This window comes from Scyliorhinus canicula, chromosome 4 (assembly GCF_902713615.1).
Source record: "Scyliorhinus canicula chromosome 4, sScyCan1.1, whole genome shotgun sequence".
Lineage (NCBI taxonomy): Eukaryota > Metazoa > Chordata > Chondrichthyes > Carcharhiniformes > Scyliorhinidae > Scyliorhinus > Scyliorhinus canicula.
Window position 1 is genome coordinate 85,935,740 of NC_052149.1, and position 19,502 is coordinate 85,955,241.

A 19,502-nucleotide genomic window follows, 5' to 3' on the forward strand; every position below is an offset into this window, starting at 1 on the left:
GCGATCAATGTGCTCCTGATGAGTTGTGGACCAGATAATGATATCATCGACGTACACTCGCACCCCCTCGATGCCCTCCATCATTTGTTCCATTTTGCGGTGGAACATCTCTGAGGCTGAGATGATGCCAAAGGGCATTCGGTTGTAACAGTAGTGACCGAACGGGGTGTTAAATGTGCACAGCTTTGGACTGGATGTGTCCAGATGTATTTGCCAAAACCCCTTGGAGGCGTCCAGCTTCGTGAAGAACTTGGCATGAGCCATCTCGCTGGTTAGCTCTTCTCGTTTAGGTATTGGGTAGTGTTCCCTCATGATGTTACGGTTCAAATCTTTGGGGTCGATACAGATTCAAAGTTCCCCTGACGGCTTTTTGACACAAACCATGGAGCTAACCCAGCCCGTGGGTTCCGTGACCTTAGAAATGATGGCCTGGTCCTGGAGGCCTTGCAGCTGCTGCTTGAGGTGGTCCTTAAGGGGTGCCGGCACCCGACGTGGTGCGTCGACCAGGGGGTTGGCATTTGGCTTCAACAGGATTTTGTATCGGTATGGGAGTGTGCCCTTAGCTTTGAACACGCTATGGTATTGCGCTATGATGTCATCGAGTTGAGCTTGGAAGTTACCATCTGGTGAGGCTGTTGCCTGTGAAGACGACATGGTGTGAACCCGCTGCACAAGGTTCAGGAGTTTGCAGGCCCGAGCACCGAGCAGGGAAGCTCTGTTGGTTCCGACAATTTCAAAACGCAGCGATGCTTTTGAAGAACAATGGGACACCGCAAGCTGGCATGAGCCACTGGCAGCAATGGCATTGCCATTGTAGTCGAGGAGCTGGCAGGCCGGTGGAAGAATGCTTGGCTTGACGCGGATGGTGTCAAGGTCAGACTTTGAAATGAGGTTCGCTGAATCGCCGGTGTCCAGCTTGAAGCGTTTGCGAGCCTTGTTAACCGTAAGGATGGCACAGCACTCGTCGTCTGGATCAATGCTCATTATTGGGAGTTGTTTCACCATCGTTGATAAAGGCAGCGTATGCTTGGTGATGATGCCCACCCGGAATGGGGATGTGAGACCCTCGGTGTCGGGATCTGGAAGAATGTCGGAGTCCGCAACGGGTTGCTGTACTGATCGGACGCTCCTGCTGTGGCTGGGATCGCTGTGTGTTGGGCAGTGGAGCAGATCTGCAAAGGGCTGCGTAGTGGCCAAGCTTGCCACACTGGAGACAGTGTCGAGATTTTGTGGGACATTGCCACTTTAAATGGGTGGAGCCACAATTGGAACACGTCATGGCGCCGACGTCAGGACGTTCCGTGCGCCGCCGCGCATGCGCGGTGCGGTCGAACGACGTACGCACTTGCGCGGTTCGGTCGTCGGCCTCACCTTCCCATTGGTTGTGGTGTGCATGCACAGGAACCCGGGAAAAGCGCGCGAAATGGCCGCCCTCATCGGTTTTGCCGTGCCGTTTCTGCCGCCCTGATATGGGAATACCGGTTGTTCGCTTGCTCGTGGAGGACGCAGGTTTTGATGGCGATGGTAAGGGTGAGCTGCATAACTTTTCGGAGCTGCTGGCGAAGGGGATCGGAGTGGACCCCGAAAACGATATGATCCCGGATCATGGAATCGGAAGTGGAGCCATAGTTGCAGGACTGCGCGAGGATGCGGAGATAGGTTAAAAAGGACTGAAAAGGTTCATCTTTACCCTGAAGTTTCTGCTGGAATACATAGCGTTCAAAGCTCTCATTGACTTCGATGTCACAGTGGCTGCCAAACTTCAGCAGGACTGTTTTAAACTTCGTCTTGTTCTCGCCTTCAGCAAAGGTGAGGGAGTTGTAGATGTGGATAGCGTGGTCCCCGGCTGTAAAAAGAACGAGTGCGATCTTCCTGACATCCGATCCGGCTTCAAGGTCGGTGGCTTCAAGATAGAGCTGGAACCTCTGCTTGAAAATCTTCCAGTTTGCACCGAGGTTGCCGGAGACACGGAGCTGCGGGGGAGGGCGGACGCTGTCCATGTTACCGGATGGCTGATCGCTGGTCAAAGGCAGATTATCTCAAGGTAGGTCCGTCAAACTCGAGCATGACTCACTGGTACCATGATGTGTTGGGTAAGATGGGTCTACGAGGACTTCATTTACTGCAGTGATGAGAGAGACAGGCTTCCAACACTTGAAGAAATGCAACTCAATTTTATTGAACATTTAACTATGATACATGCTTTAACTGTGGGTTGACACTATGCTGACTTGACTGGAGACCTGAAGCTAACCTGACCAGACGATCTTACTACCACATGGGATTATTATTTAAACAATAAAATATTAAAGCATGCTGCTGTGCAGAGAGACCTGGGTGTGCTAGTGCATGAGTCACAGAAAGTTGGTTTACAGGTGCAACAGGTGATTAAGAAGGCAAATGGAATTTTGTCCTTCATTGCTAGAGGGATGGAGTTTAAGACTAGGGAGGTTATGCTGCAATTGTATAAGGTGTTAGTGAGGCCACACCTGGAGTATTGTGTTCAGTTTTGGTCTCCTTACTTGAGAAAGGACGTACTGGCACAGGAGGGTGTGCAGAGGAGATTCACGAGGTTAATCCCAGAGCTGAAGGGGCTGGATTACGAGGAGAGGTTGAGTAGACTGGGACTGTACTCGTTGGAATTTAGAAGGATGCGTGGGGATCTTATAGAAACATTTAAAATTATTAAGGGAATAGATAGGATAGATGCGGGCAGAACTAGGGGGCATAGCCTCAAAATAAGGGGAAGTAGATTTAGGACTGAGTTTCGGAGGAACTTCTTCACCCAAAGGGTTGTGAATCTATGGAATTCTTTGCCCAGTGAAGCAGTTGAGGCTCCTTCATTAAATGTTTATAAGGTAAAAACAGATAGTTTTTTGAAGAAAAAAGGGATTAAGGGTTATGGTGTTCGGGCCGAAAAATGGAGCTGAGTCCACAAAAGATCAGCCATGATCTCATTGAATGGCGGAGCAGGCTCGAGGGGCCAGATGACCTACTCCTGCTCCTAGTTCTTATGTTCTTATGTTCTTATGGTGTTGTTCTAATTGCTGCTCACGAGCTCTGACTGTCTCAGAGGCTGGATCCCGAGAGAGCGGGAAAACAAGTGCCCTCTGGCTTTGAGTGGTCCTGTCCTGTCTGGTGATTGGTTGCTGGGTTCTGTGTTTTCACTGGTGATCCTGTGTGTCAATCACTGCCTGTCTGCACACCATCCTATACGTGGATGTATATTATGACAGTTGCGACTCTGGGTCAAGTGTGGCTAGAATTGACCATGCACTAGCCCAGGATATCGTAACAGGATCAACATACGAATATATGAATTAGGAGCCGGAGTAGGCCATGTGCCTATTGAACCATTTGGTGTGATGCAGATGCTGCCAGAAATGTTTCCAGTTTGTTTTTATTTCAAATCTCCAGCATCTGCAGTATTTTGTGTCATAATATATACCAGTATATCATGGTGCAGACACACACTGATGGACACACACAGGGACCAATCAACATGTACAAACACCGCAGCCAATCACCAGTTAGAATACACACACTAGGGGCAGCACGGTGGCCTAGTGGTTAGCACAACCGCCTCACGGCGCTGAGGTCCCAGGTTCGATCCCTGCTCTGGGTCACTGTCCGTGTGGAGTTTGCACATTCTCCCCGTGTCTGCGTGGGTTTCGCCCCCACAACCCAAAAATGTGCAGAGTAGGTGGATTGGCCACGCTAAATTGCCCCTTAATTGGAAAAAATAATTGGCTAATCTAAATTTATAACAAAAAAGAATACACACACTATAAAGGCAGAGGGCACCACAGTTCCTGCTCATTCTGGGTGCTGCCTCTGAGTGTAACAAGAACTCATCCAGCCCAGCACAGACTTAAAACACGTGCTGAGAGAATCAACTGGTTCGGACAAGGCTTAGGTCTCTAGTTTAAGTTAGCATCATTTAGACCCACAGTCATCGTGTGTTAGTTAGTTAGAAGTAGTTAATAAAATTGAATTGAACCTTCATAAGTGTTGGAAGTGTCTGTTCATCTCTCAAGTCTACACTAGCCAACACTTCATGATACCAGGAGTTGAGGGATGCTCGCACTTCTGAGACCTACCTTTCAGTGATCTGCCTTCCACCAGTCTCGCGCCATCCTACAGAATGGACTCCGTTCGCCCGCCGCCGCCTCTCCGCATTGCAGGGAATCTGGGCTTGAACTGGAAACTTTTCAAACAGCGCTTCCAGCTGTACCTCGAAGCCAGGGACCTGGAAGCTGCCTTGGACGCACGGAACATTGCTCTCTTCCTCTTCACAGCCGATGACCACGCTCTCCACATTTACAACTCACTCACCTTCGATGAGGGGGAGGACAAATCGAAGTTCAAGACCATAATTCAGAAGAATTCAGGGTAAGGACGAGCCTTTCCAGTCCTTTATCACCCACCTCCGCGTCCTTGCGCAGTCCTGCAACTACGGGTCCACCTCTGACTCCATGCTCCGTGACCAGATTGTTTTTGGTGTTCAATCTGAGCCCCTGCGCCAGCAGCTACTAAAAGTAAAGCAGCTCACTCTCTCCACGGCCATTGAGACCTGTGTACTTCAAGAACATGCCTCCATGCGCTACTCCTGCATCCAGGCCGCTGAAACGGCGCGGCAAGCCCCTTACGAGGCAGAATGGGTCCAAATGATTAAATCTTTTCAGGCTCTGGATCTGAACGATGGCGGCCATTTTGCGTGCTTTTCGCGGAGTCCCGCGCTTACACGCAGCGAGTGTGCTGACGTCACAACCGCTTCGCACAGGTGCGCGCTACGCTGGATCACTCCGCGCATGCGCGGTGGCGCGGTGAATGTTCCTATACTCCGGCGTGCGGCAGCTGCAGCTCCGCCCACTTAAAGCGGCAATGTCCCGCAAAGTCCCGATGCTGCCTGCAGTGTGGCAAACGAGGCCACTACGCTGCAATGTGCAGATCTTCCATGCCTGCTGTTTTTCGAAGGTCCACCCAGCCCCACAGAGACATCAGGGCTATCCAGCCTGCCATCAATGAACCTACTCTAGACCTTGATTCAGACTATGCCTGTAATGACTCAGAGGTCCCGTTCCAAATCGGCGTTGTTACTACGAACAGGATGTCCCCCAACCGTGGCACTGAACCCGTCCACGTCCGCAGCGCCAGCCAGGATGATGAGTGGTGTGCCACCCATACGGTCAACCAGAGTTCGTTGCCCACCTCAGAGACTGAACTTATGAAGTCTGTACACATGTGGACTCTCTGAAATTTTTTTTTTCCTATATCCTTTATTGTTGCATTCGTTATCCAGTGATTTGTAAATAGATTTGTTGGTTGTTCCAGTTCATGGTAGTCATCTGCACCAGGCACCTTCCTCTGTAAATAGTCTTGTTCCCTGTATATAGCTTTGTACATATGTCTTCGCACCTCACACGTAGCTAGGTACATTCTCCACACACCCACGCTATTTATTATCACGTGCCTATATCAACATATTTTTTATAAAAGGGGGGATGTCATAATATACACCAGTATATCATGGTGCAGGCACACACTGATGGACACACACAGGGACCAATCAACATGTACAAACACCATAGCCAATCACGAGTTAGAATACACACACTATAAAGGCAGAGGGCACTATGGTTCCCGCTCATTCTGGGTGCTGCCTCTGAGTGTAACAAGAATTCATCCAGCTCAGCACAGACTTACAGCACGTGCTGAGAGAATCAACTGGTTCGGACAAGGCTTAGGTCTCTAGTTTAAGTTAGAACATAGAACATAGAACATTACAGCGCAGTACAGGCCCTTTGGCCCACGATGTTGTGCCATCCTGTGAAACCCCTCTAAAGTCCCTCTACACTATTCCCTTATCGTCCATATGCCTATCCAATGACCATTTGAATGCGTTTAGTGTTGGCGAGTCCACTACTGTTGCAGGCAGGGCATTCCACGCCCTTACTACTCTCTGAGTAAAGAACCTACCTCTGACATCTGTCCTATATCTATCTCCCCTCAATTTAAAGCTATGTCCCCTCGTGCTGGACATCACCATCCAAGGAAAAAGGCTCTCACTGTCCACCCTATCTAATCCTCTGATCATCTTGTATGCCTCAATTAAGTCACCTCTTAACCTTCTTCTCTCTAACGAAAACAGCCTCAAGTCCTTCAGCCTTTCCTCATATGATCTTCCCTCCATACCAGGCAACATTCTTGTAAATCTCCTCTGTACCCTTTCCAATGCTTCCACATCCTTCCTATAATGTGGCGACCAGAACTGCACACAATACTCTAAATGCGGGCGCACCAGAGTTTTGTACAACTGCAACATGACCTCATGGCTCCGAAACTCAATTCCTCTACCAATAAAAGCTAACACACCGTACGCCTTCTTAACAACCCTCTCAACCTGGGTGGCAACTTTCAGGGATCTATGGACATGGACACCGAGATCTCTCTGCTCGTCCACACTACCAAGAATCTTACCATTAGCCCAGTACTCTGCCTTTCTGTTATTCCTTCCAAAATGAATCACCTCACACTTTTCTGCATTAAACTCCATTTGCCACCTGTCAGCCCAGCTCTGCAGCTTATCTATGTCCCTCTGTAACTTGTAACATCCTTCTGCACTGTCCACAACTCCACCGACTTTAGTGTCATCTGCAAATTTACTCACCCATCCTTCTATGCCCTCCTCCAGGTCATTTATAAAAATGACAAACAGCAATGGCCCCAAAACAGATCCTTGTGGCACACCACTAGTAACTGGACACCAGTCAGAGCATTTCCCATCAACCACCACTCTTTGTCTTCTATCAGCTAGCCAATTTCTGATCCAAACTGCTAAATCACCCTGAACCCCATGCCTCTGTATTTTCTGCAATAGCCTACCGTAGGGAACCTTATCAAACGCTTTACTGAAATCCATATACACCACATCAACTGCTTTACCCTCATCCACCTGTTTGGTCACCTTCTCGAAGAACTCAATGAGGTTTGTGAGGCATGACCTACCCTTCACAAAACCATGTTGACTATCTCTAATCAAATTATTCCTTTGCAGATGATTATATATCCTATCTCTTATAAACCTTTCCAAGACTTTTCCCACAACAGAAGTAAAGCTCACTGGCCTATAGTTACCGGGGTTATCTCTACTCCCCTTCTTGTACAAGGGGACAACATTTGCTATCCTCCAGTCCTCTGGCACTATTCCTGTAGACAAAGATGACTTAAAGATCAAAGCCAAAGGCTCAGCAATCTCCTCCCTAGCTTCCCAGAGAACCCTAGGATAAATCCCATCCAGCCCAGGGGACTTATCTATTTTCACACTTTCCAGAATCGCTAACACCTCCTCCTTATGAACCTCAAGCCCTTCTAGTCTAGTAGCCTGTATCTCAGTATTCTCCTCGACAACTTTGTCTTTTTCCTTAATCCTACCTGCCAAAGACTTCTCATGTCCTCGCTTGGCTCTTCTTAGCTCTCTCTTTAGAGCCCTCTTAGCTAACTTGTAACTCTCAAGCTACCCAACTGAACCATCACGTCTCATCTTCACATAAGCCTCCTTCTTCCTCTTGACAAGTGATTCAACTGCTTTAGTAACCCATGGTTCCCTCACTCGACCACTTCCTCCCTGCCTAACAGGTACATACTTATCAAGGACACACAGTAGCTGTTCCTTGAACATGCTCCACATTTCCATTGTGTCCATCCCCTGCAGTTTTCCTCTCCAGGCGATGCATCCTAAGTCTTGCCTCATTGCATCATAATTGCCTTTCCCCCAGCAATAACTCTTGCCCTGCGGTTTATACCTATCCCTTTCCATCGCTAAAGTAAACATAATCGAATTGTGGTCACTATCACCAAAATGCTCACCTACCTCCAAATCTAACACCTGTCCTGGTTCATTACCCAGTACCAAATCCAATATGGCCTCGCCTCTTGTTGGCCTATCTACATACTGCATCAGGAAACCCTCCTGCATACATTGGACAAAAACGGATCCATCTAAAGTACTCAAACTATAGTGTTTCCAGTCAATATTTGGAAAGTTAAAGTCCCCCATAACAACTACCCTGTTATTTTCGCTCCTATCCAGAATAATCTTTGCAATCCTTTCCTCTACATCTCTGGAACTTTTCGGAGGCCTATAGAAAAGCCCTAACAGGGTGACCTCTCCTTTCCTGTTTCTTAACTCAGCCCATACTACCTCAGTATTTGAGTCCTCATCAAATGTCCTCTCAGCCACCGTAATACTGTCCTTGACTAACAATGCCACCCCTCCCCCTCTCTTACCACCTTCCCTGAACTTACTGAAATATCTAAACCCCGGCACCTGCAACAACCATTCCTCGCCCTGCTCTATCCATGTCTCCGAAATGGCCACAACATCGAAGTCCCAGGTACTAACCCATGCCGCAAGCTCACCCACCTTATTCCGGATGCTCCTGGCATTGAAGTAGACGCACTTTAGACCACCTTCCTTCCTGCCGGTACACTCCTGCAACTTTGAAACCTTACTCATGACCTCACTGCTCTCAGCTTCTTGTGTACTGGAGCTACAATTCAGGTTCCCAATCCCCTGCTGAACTAGTTTAAACCCTCCCGAAGAGCATTAGCAAACCTCCCCCCGAAGATATTAGTACCCCTCTGGTCCAGGTGTAGACCATCCCGTTTGTAGAGGTCCCACCTACCCCAGAATGAGCCCCAATTGTCCAGGAATCTGAAACCCTCCCTCCTGCACCATCCCTGCAGCCACGTGTTCAACTGCTCTCTCTCCCTATTCCTCGACTCGCTAGCACGTGGCACAGGTAACAACCCAGAGATAATAACTCTGTTTGTTCTAGCTCTAAGTTTCCATCCTAGCTCCCTGAATTCCTGCCTTACATCCCTATCCCTTTCCTACCTATGTCATTGGTACCTATGTGGATCACGACTTGGGGCTGCTCCCCCTCACCCTTAAGGATTCCGAAAACACGATCTGAGACATCGCGGACCCTGGCACCTGGGAGGCAACACACCAACCGCGAGTCTCTCTCGTTCCCACAGAATCTCCTATCTATCCCCCTAACTATGGAGTCTCCAATGACTAATGTTCTACTCCTTGCTCCCCTTCCCTTCTGAGCAACAGGGACAGACTCTGTGCCAGAGACCTGTACCCCGTGGCTGACCTCTGGTAAGTCGTCCTCCCCAACAGTATCCAAAGCGGTATACCTGTTACTAAGGGGAACGACCACAGGGGATCCCTGTACTGACTGCTTACCCCCAACGCCTCTCACCGTCACCCATCTATCTTTATTCTTTGGCGTAACTACCTCCCTGAAGCTTCTATCTATGACCCCCCTCTGCCTCTCGAATGATCCGAAGTTCATCCAGCTCCAGCTCCAGTTCCCTAACACGGCTTTTGAGGAGCTTGAGTTGGGTGCACTTCCCACAGATGAAATCAGCAGGGACACTGACGGCGTCCCTCACCTCAAACATTTTGCAGGAGGAGCATTGTACTGCCTTCCCTGACATCACCTCTAGATTTTAAAAAACAAGAAAAAGAAAGGAAGAGCTTACCTGATATTCCCTCAAACCCGGCTCCCGCTGAAAGGTAAGCAAATTTAAAGGCACTCACTAACCTTCACGACAGGCCCCTGCTCCCGCTTCCCAACGACCGTGGTTTTTTTTTTTGGTTAGAGGAGGAGGTAGGGGGGGAAACACTGACGAAGTTAGCATCATTTAGACCCACAGTCATCGTGTGTTAGTTAGTTAGAAGTAGTTAATAAAATTGAGTTGAACCTTCATCAGTGTTGGAAGTGTCTGTTCATCTCTCAAGTCTACACTAGTGAACACTTCATTTTGCTTTCATGATTAGATCATGGCTGATCTGAATGTGGCCTCAACTCCATCTTCCTGTCTGTCCTTGCTGCCATTGCCTCTCAAAAAAGAATCTTACTTGGTATTGAATATATTCAATGATCCTGCCTCTCCTGTTCTCCTGAGGAAACAAATTCTACCGACTACTGACCCTCTCCGAGAAAATAAATCTCCTCATCTCCAAATTAAATGGGTGACCCCTTATTTTTAAGCTTTGTCCAGGAGTAGTTTTGCCCAAAAGTGGGTCCTCCCAGCATTCACCCATCCAAGTTTCCTCAGGATCTTCTATGTTTCAATAAGATCATCTCTCATTCTTCTAAACTCCAGTGAGTTTAGGTCCATCCTGCTCAACCCCTTTCTTCAGAAGGTGACCCCTTGTAGCCAGGAATGAGCCAAGTCAGCAGTTGAGTACAGTATTCATGCAAAAGATTGGTATTATATAACAAACTTCAAATTCTATTTCAGTTAAAAAATGTGAGACACTGACACAGCCTGAACATGGGGCGATGAACTGTTCCCATCCCATTGGGGACTTTAGCTACACCTCAACATGTGGTTTTTGGTGCCCTGAAGGGTTTGTGTTATCTGGAACAAACTGGCTGGAGTGTGGTACCTCTGGACAATGGACAGCAAAGACGCCGACCTGCAAAGGTAATATATCGGCACCCTGCAGTTTCTCCCTATTTCCTGAGAAAAACTAAGCAGGTGAATCATGCTTCTTCTCAATGTACAGAAAGATATCTATTTCTGTGTCCTCGGCCACGAGGCCGACTGGAGAGTTGTTGCAATTTGCAAAGAAGCCCAGGAATTTCCCACACATGTTGGGCGGAATTCTCCGACCACCCCGGGCGTCAATCCCTCCCCCGCCGTGTCCCGAATTCTCCACCGAGATTCGGTAGGGGCGGGAATCACTGCGTGTCAGTCAGCGGGGCCCCGCGGTGATTCTCTTGCCCGTGATGGGCCGAAGTCCCGCCGCTGACAGGCCTCTCCCGCCGTCGTGGTTTAAACCACCTCTGGTACCGACGGGATTGGCGGCGCGGGCGGGCTCCTGGGTCCTGGGAGGGGCGCGGGGTGATGTGACCACGGAGGGTGCCCCCACGGTGGCTGGCCCGCGATCGGGGCCCACCGACCGGCGGGCGGGTCTGTGCCGTGTGGGCACTCTTTTTCTTCCACCTTCACCATGGCGGGGGCGGAATGGACCCCCTCCCCTGCGCATGCGCCGGTATGACGTCAGCAGCCGCTGATTCTCCGGCACATGCGCGGACTTACGCCGGTCGGCAAAGGCATTTCGGCCCCGGCTGGCGGAGCGCGAAAGGCCGTTCGCGCCAGCCGGTGGGGCGTCAACCACTCTGGTGCAGGCCTAGCCTCTAAAGGTGCGGAGAATTCCACACCTTTGGGGAGGCCCGACGCCGGAGTGGTTGACACCACTCCAATACGACGGGACTCTCCGCTCCACCGGGTAGGGGAGAATCCCGCCCTTGACACCAAACCTGATTGTGGGCAAGGTGTGGACATTTGGACTGAAGGCTTGTCAGCCCTTCCCAGTGACTCCTACCCTGCACTCCAGCAGATGATCAGGATTTCAAATCACAGTTACCTTTCTCAGCAACCCAGTAAATCTGTATCCATCCCAATATTCTCTGACAGAGTACTCCCAGTTACATTCTCTCTCTGTTTAAGTAAAGATACTGTTCAAAATAAAAGGTTTTGTCGTGTTAAAGTTACAAACCTGGGGAGGTATTCTTCCCTACCCAGCGGGGCGGGGGGTCCCGGTGTAGCTGAGTGGCGCCAACCACTCCGGCGCCGGCCTCCCCAAAGGTGCGGTATTCTATCTATCTTTAGGGGCTAGGCCCGCGCAGGAGTGGCTCCCGCTCCGCCAACTGGCGCCAACGGCCTTTGGCCACGCCGACCGGCATCAGGGCTGGCCGAAAGGCCTTCGCCGGTCGGCGTGAGTCCGCGCATGCGCCGGAGCTTCAGCGGTCGCTGCCGTCACCACCGGCGCATGTGCGGTAGGGGGGTCTCTTCCGCCTCTGCCATGGTGGAGGCCGTGGTGACGGCGGAAGAAAAAGAGTGCCCCCACGGCACAGGCCCGCACGCCGATCGGTGGGCCCCGATCGCGGGCCAGGCCCCCGTGGGGGCACCCCCCGGGGTCCGATCTCCCCACGCACCCCCCCCCCCTCCAGGACCCCGGGGCCTGCTCCCGCCGCCTGCTCCCGCTGGCACAGAGGTGATTTAAACCACATCGGCAGGGGAGGCCTGACAGCGGCGGGACTTCGGCCCATCGCGGGCCGGAGAATCGCCGCAGGGGGCCTGCCAACTGGCGAGTCGTGATTGTGATTCCCGCCCCCGCCTATTCCCGGGTGGCGGAGAATTCCGGCCACGATGGAGGCAGGATTTACGAAGGCCCCGGGCGATTCCGCGACCCTGCGGGGGGTCGGAGAATTCCATCCCTGCTTGCTCTAGCTTATCGGACTCGAGCAAAGAGCTCAGTCAATTAGCGACATCTAATTTCACTGCTGTTGCGACTCTGGGTCAAGTGTGGCTGGAATTGACCATGCACTAGCCCAGGATGTCATAACAGGATCAAGATACTGAATTAGGATAGAATATGAATTAGGAGCCGGAGTAGCCAATTCGCCTGTTCCGCCTATTCCACCATTTGGCATGATGCAGATGTTGCCAGATATGCTTCCAGTCTGTTTTTATTTCAAACCTTCAGCATCTGCAGTATTTTGCTTTCATGATTAGATTGTGGTGGTATGATTTGCATAGCTGTCTGCCATTGGTGCAGAACACTGGCTTACCATTGGCCCTGGTCGGTCATGTGCCTCTCGACTGATTGGTTGAGACCAGTCAAGTGACGGCTCTCCGATTGGTCGAGAGGCTGAGTTAACCCAGCCTCCAGAGCGAGGTATAAATACCCAGAACTCCCGGTGGTCGTCCATTTACTGTAGTCGACCGCAGGGCTAACTTCTAGCTTATTAAAGCCTAATTTTTGTACAGCAACTCGTCTCGCCTTCGATTGATGGTTCATCAGAGATCATGGCTGATCTGAATGTGGCCTCAACTCCATTTTCCTGTCTGTCCTTGCTGCCATTGCCTCTCAAAAAAGAATCTTACTTGGTATTGAATATATTCAGTGATCCTGCCTCTCCTGTTCTCCTGAGGAAACAAATTCTACCGACTACTGACCCTGTCTGAGAAAACAAATCTCCTCATCTCCATCTTAAATGGGTGACCCCTTATTTTTAAGCATTGTCCAGTAGTTTTGCCCAAAAGTGGGTCCTCCCAGCGTTCACCCATCCAAGATTCCTCAGGATCTTCTATGTTTCAATAAGATCATCGCTCATTCTTCTAAACTCCAGTGAGTTTAGGCCCAACCTGCTCAACCCCTTTCTTCAGAAGATAACCCCTTGTAGCCAGGAATGAGCCAAGTGAGCAGTTGAGTATTCATGCAAAAGATTGATATTATATAACAAACTTCAAATTCTATTTCAGTTAAAAAATGTGAGACACTGACACAGCCTGAACATGGGGCGATGAACTGTTCCCATCCCATTGGGAACTTTAGCTACACCTCAACATGTGGTTTTTGGTGCCCTGAAGGGTTTTTGTTATCTGGAACAAACTGGCTGGAGTGTGGTACCTCTGGACAATGGACAGCAAAGACCCCGACCTGCAAAGGTAATATATCGGCACCCTGCAGTTTCTCCCTATTTCCTGAGAAAAATTAAGTAGGTGAATCATGCTTCTTCTCAATGTACAGAAAGATATCTATTTCTGTGTCCTCGGCCACGAGGCCGACTGGAGAGCTGTAGGAATTTTCAAAGAAGCCCAGGAATTTCCCACACATGACTCCAAAGCTGACTGTGGGCATGGTGTGGGCAGTTGGACTGAAGGCTTGTCAGCCCTTCCCAGTGACTCCTACCCTGCACTCCAGCAGATGATCAGGATTTCAAATCACAGTTACCTTCCTCAGAAACCCAGTAAATCTGTATCTATCCCAAAATTCTCTGACACAGTACTCCCAGTGACATTCTCTGTCTGTTTAAGTAAAGATACTGTTCAGAATAAAAGGTTTTGTCCTGTTAAAGTTACAAACCTGGTTGCTCTAGCTTATCGGACTCGAGCAAAGAGCTCAGTCAATTAGCTACATCTAATTTCACTGCTGTTGTGACTCTGGGTCAAATGTGTCTGGAATTGACCATGCATTAGCCCAGGATTTCGCAACAGGAACAACATACGAATATATGAATTAGGAGCCGGAGTAGATCATTCGCCTGTTCCGCCTATTCCACTATTTGCTGTGATGCAGATGCTGCCAGATATGCTTCCTGTCTGTTTTTATTTCAAATCTCCAGCAGCTGCAGTATTTTGCTTTCATGATTAGATCATGGCTGATCTGAATGTGGCCTCAACTCCATTTTCCTGTCTGTCCTTGCTGCCTTTGCCTCTCAAAAAAGAATCTTACTTGGTATTGAATATATTCAATGATCCTGCCTCTACTGTTCTCCTGAGGAAACATATTCTACCGACTACTGACCCTCTCCGAGAAAATAAATCTCCTCATCTCCATCTTAAATGGGTGACCCCTTATTTTTAAGCTTTGTCCAGGAGTAGTTTTGCCCAAAAGTGGGTCCTCCCAGCGTTCACCCATCCAAGTTTCCTCAGGATCTTCTATGTTTCAATAAGATCATCTCTCATTCTTCTAAACTCCAGTGGGCTTCGGCCCAACCTGCTCAACCCCTTTCTTCAGACGATAACCCCTTGTAGCCAGGAATGAGCCAAGTCAGCAGTTGGGTATTCATGCAAAAGACTGATATATAACAAACTGCAAATTCTATTTCAGTTAAAAAATGCGAGACACTGACACAGCCTGAACATGGGACAATGAACTGTTCCAATCCCATTGGGAACTTTAGCTACACCTCAACATGTGGTTTTTGGTGCCCTGAAGGGTTTGTGTTATCTGGAACAAACTGGCTGGAGTGTGGTACCTCTGGACAATGGACAGCAAAGACGCCGACCTGCAAAGGTAATATATCGGCACCCTGCAGTTTCTCCCTATTTCCTGAGAAAAACTAAGTAGGTGAATCATGCTTCTTCTCAATGTACAGAAAGAGCTCTATTTCTGTGTCCTCGGCCACGTGGCCGACTGGAGAGTTGTTGGAATTTGCAAAGAAGCCCAGGAATTTCCCACACATGTTGGGCGGAATTCTCCGACCACCCCGGGCGTCAATCACGCCCCCGCCGTGTCCCGAATTCTCCACCGAGATTCGGTGGGGGCGGGAATCACTGCGTGCCGGTCGGCGGGCCCCCGCGGCGATTCTCCTGCCCGTGATGGGCCGAAGTCCCGCCACTGACAGGCCTCTCCCACCGTCGTGGTTTAAACCACCTCTGGTACCGACGGGATTGGCGGCGCGGACGGGCTCCTGGGTCCTGGGAGGGGCGCGGGGTGATGTGACCACGGAGGGTGGCCCCACGGTGGCTGGCCCGCGATCGGGGCCCACCAATCGGCGGGCCGGCCTGTGCCATGTGGGCACTCATTTTCTTCCACCTTCACCATGGCGGGGGCGGAATGGACCCCCTCAACTGCGCATGCGCCGGTATGACGTCAGCAGCCGCTGATTCTCCGGCACATGCGCGGACTTACGCCGGTCGGCAAAGGCATTTCGGTCCCAGCTGGCGGGGCGTCAACCACTCTGGTGCAGGCCTAGCCTCTAAAGGTGCGGAGAATTCCACACCTTTGGGGAGGCTCGACGCCGGAGTGGTTGACACCACTCCAATACGCCGGGACCCTCCGCTCCGCCGGGTAGGGGAGAAACCCGCCCTTGACACCAAACCTGATTGTGGGCATGGTGTGGACATTTGGACTGAAGGCTTGTCAGCCCTTCCCAGTGACTCCTACCCTGCACTCCAGCAGATGATCAGGATTTCAAATCACAGTTACCTTTCTCAGCAACCCAGTAAATCTGTATCCATCCCAATATTCTCTGACACAGTACTCCCAGTTACATTCTCTCTCTGTTTAAGTAAAGATACTGTTCAAAATAAAAGGTTTTGTCGTGTTAAAGTTACAAATCTGGGGCGGTATTCTCCCCTTCCCAGCGGGGCGGGGGGTCCCGGTGTAGCTGAGTGGCGCCAACCACTCCGGCGCCGGCCTCCCCAAAGGTGCGGTATTCTCTCTACCTTTAGGGGCTAGGCCCGTGCCGGAGTGGCTCCTGCTCCACCAACTGGCGCTAACGGCCTTTGGCCACGCCGACCGGCGTCAGGGCTGGCCTAAAGGCCTTCGCCGGTCGGCGTGAGTCTGCGCATGCGCCGGAGCTTCAGCGGTCGCTGCCGTCACCACCGGCGCATGTGCGGTGGAGGGGGTCTCTTCCGCCTCCGCCATGGTGGAGGCCATGTCGGCGGCGGAAGAAAAAGAGTGCTCCCATGACACAGGCCCGCCCGTCGATCGGCGGGCCCCGATCGCGGGCCAGGCCACCGTGGGGGCACCCCCCGGGGCTTGATCGCCCCACGCCCCCTCCCAGGTCCCCGGGGCCTGCTCCCGCCGCCTGCTCCCGCCGGCACAGAGGTGATTTAAACCACGTCGGCGGGAGAGGCCTGACAGCGGCGGGACTTCGGCCCATCGATGGCCGGAGAATCGCCGCGGGGGGCTCGCCGACTGGCGAGTCGCGATTCCCGCCCACGCGTATTCCCGGGTGCCGGAGAATTCCGGCCACGATGGAGGCAGGATTTACGAAGGCCCCGGGCGATTCCGCGACCCTGCGGGGGGTCGGAGAATTCCACCCCTGCTTGCTCTAGCTTATTGGACTAGAGCAAAGAGCTCAGTCAATTAGCGACATCTAATTTCACTGCTGTTGCGACTCTGGGTCAAGTGTGTCTGGAATTGACCATCCACTAGCCCAGGATGTCATAACAGGAACAACATACGTATATATGAATTAGGAGCCGGAGTAGATCATTCGCCTGTTCCGCCTATTCCACCATTTGCTGTGATGCAGATGCTGCCAGATATGCTTCCTGTCTGTTTTTATTTCAAACCTTCAGCATCTGCAGTATTTTGCTTTCATAATTAGATCATGTCTGATCTGAATGTGGCCTCAACTCCATTTTCCTGTCTGTCCTTGCTGCCATTGCCTCTCAAAAAAGAATCTTACTTGGTATTGAATATATTCAATGATCCTGCCTCTACTGTTCTCCTGAGGAAACAAATTCTACCAACTACTGACCCTCTCCGAGAAAACAAATCTCCTCATCTCCATCTTAAATGGGTGACCCCTTATTTTTAAGCTTTGTCCAGGAGTAGTTTTGCCCAAAGGTGGGTCCTCCCAGCGTTCACCCATCCAAGTTTCCTCAGGATCTTCTCTGTTTCAATAAGATCATCTCTCATTCTTCTAAACTCCAGTGGGTTTAGGCCCAACCTGCTCAACCCCTTTCTTCAGAAGATAACCCCTTGTAGCCAGGAATGAGCCAAGTGAGCAGTTGAGTATTCATGCAAAAGATTGATATTATATAACAAACTTCAAATTCTATTTCAGTTAAAAAATGCGAGACACTGACACAGCCTGAACATGGGGCGATGAACTGTTCCAATCCCATTGGGAACTTTAGCTACACCTCAACATGTGGTTTTTGGTGCCCTGAAGGGTTTGTGTTATCTGGAACAAACTGGCTGGAGTGTGGTACCTCTGGACAATGGACAGCAAAGACCCCGACCTGCAAAGGTAATATATCGGCACCCTAACCATCACTGACACTGCAGTTTCTCCCTATTTCCTGGGAGGAACTAATTAGGTGAATCATGCTTCTTCTCGATGTACAGAAAGAGCTCAATTTCTGTGTCCTCGGCCACTAAGCCAACTGGAGAGTTGTTAGCATTTTCAAAGAAGTCCAGGAATTTCCCTCACATGACTCCAAACCTGATTGTGGGCATGGTGTGGGCAGTTGGACTGAAGGCTTGTCAGCCCTTCCCAGTGACTCCGACCCTGCACCCCAGCAGATGATCAGGATTTCAAATCACGGTTATCTTTCTTAAAACCCAGCAAATCTGTATCCATCCCAATATCCTGTCTCTTTTCTGCTGGAAGACAAGTCAATGTAATTGGCAAGTAAATGAAAAGTGGAGGTTCCAGTACAAGCTAAGAAGGCAGAGATACATGATGTATTAGTTGAGTGCTTGGGTCTGTTAGAAACGAAACCCAGCCCACGAGGAGCTAGTCCCTGTGGTGTAGCATCAGAAGATTGTTTTGGTGGGGAACCCGACCTGGAGAGAATTCGGTTGGTGTTCGAGCATGAGAGGGAATTTTTTTTTAAATTACATACTAGGAAGAGAGTTGTAGATGCGGGAAAAATGAGGAGAGACCATTTGAAATGAGGAAGTTGGAAATAGAGGAAAATCGAAAGAGAGGTAGCTCTAGTTACCGCGTTGAAATTTAAAAGAAAGCTGCCAAGAGCTAGAGGAGTGTCCATTTCTAAAAGTGAACCCAGTGAGGATTTGTTTAGTTTGATACAGGCCCTACATAAATTTGAGGATAAGTATGGAGAGGCATTCTTCGTGGCATTTGAGAAAATAGCAAATGAAATGGAGAGGCTGAAGGAAAAATGGACATTAAGAATGCAAAGAAAATTGATGGTGAAAAGTGTGCATATTACTGGAAAAGACAATATTGATGCGGATTCATTATTACAAATTTAAGTGCCAATGAGTAACGGATATAAGAACTGCTGGAAGCTATGTTGTGGGGAAGGAAGGATGAATGGATGTGTGTTTAATGGTTTGTGTCACATATCTTGTGATGGAACATCCTTGCAATGACATTTCATCTCTCTAAAGGCAGGGGTGTTTAAGAGTCCTTGCTATTTATTTCCTTTGTTCCCATTCATTTTATTTTTTTATTTTGGTCCATTGATCAGTAATTGAGAAATGCTTTTAAGTAGAGAAGAAAGCAGAGCACTGTATTTTCAGGCTTTGAATTTGCAAAATGGAGCAGCCTGATTCTACAGCATCACGTAGATGGGAGTAACTGGTTTGAGAGGGAACCTTTCAGAAGTGATCAGAAGTGAAGCGAGCTGCTCCTCTCTCGGCTGCCTGCTGTCTGTAGGTGGAAGCTGAATCTCTTGTGCAGGATTCTCCCCTACCCAGCGGGGCGAGGGGTCCCAGTGCCAAGGAGTGGCGTGAACCACTCCGGTGTCCGGCTCTCCCAAAGGTGCGGAATCCTCCTCACCTTCAGGGGCTAGGCCGGCCCCGGAGTGGTTTGCCCCGCGCCGGCCAGCGGAGAAGAGGCTTGGCGCCACGGCAACCAGTGCCGAAGGGCCTCTGCCGGCGAGCACGAGTTGGCGCATGCGCGGGATCGCCAGAGTGTGCAGGCGTCACCTAGCGCATGCGTAGGGGGGTTAATCTCCGCATCAGCCATGGCAGAAGTCCACAGCGGCCGATGCGGAAGACTAGAGTGCCCCCACGGCAGAGGCCTACCAGCGGATCGGTGGGCCCCAATTGCGGGCCAGGCCACCATGGCGGCACATCCCGGGGCCAGATCCCCCCAAGCCCCCCCCCCCGAGGACCCCGGAGGCCGCCCGCGCAGCCAGGTCCAGCCGGTAAGTACCCACTCTAATTTACGCCGGCGGGACCGGCCGTAAACGGGCGG

General features: G+C 50.4%; 1 protein-coding gene across 4 annotated transcripts in view; it reads left to right on the forward strand.

Moving 5' to 3' along the window:
- Positions 1 to 19,502, forward strand: part of LOC119964739 (P-selectin-like) — a 149,922-nt gene that overhangs the window by 81,766 nt on the left and 48,654 nt on the right. For 3 of the 4 annotated variants that reach the window (XM_038794666.1, XM_038794668.1, XM_038794669.1), the window contains 4 exons: positions 10,321 to 10,506; positions 13,354 to 13,539; positions 14,705 to 14,890; positions 17,397 to 17,582. In XM_038794666.1, coding sequence (XP_038650594.1) covers positions 10,321 to 10,506; positions 13,354 to 13,539; positions 14,705 to 14,890; positions 17,397 to 17,582 — 744 coding nt within the window. The remainder of the gene's footprint in view (positions 1 to 10,320; positions 10,507 to 13,353; positions 13,540 to 14,704; positions 14,891 to 17,396; positions 17,583 to 19,502) is intronic. The other variant, XM_038794670.1, reaches the window with a different exon arrangement.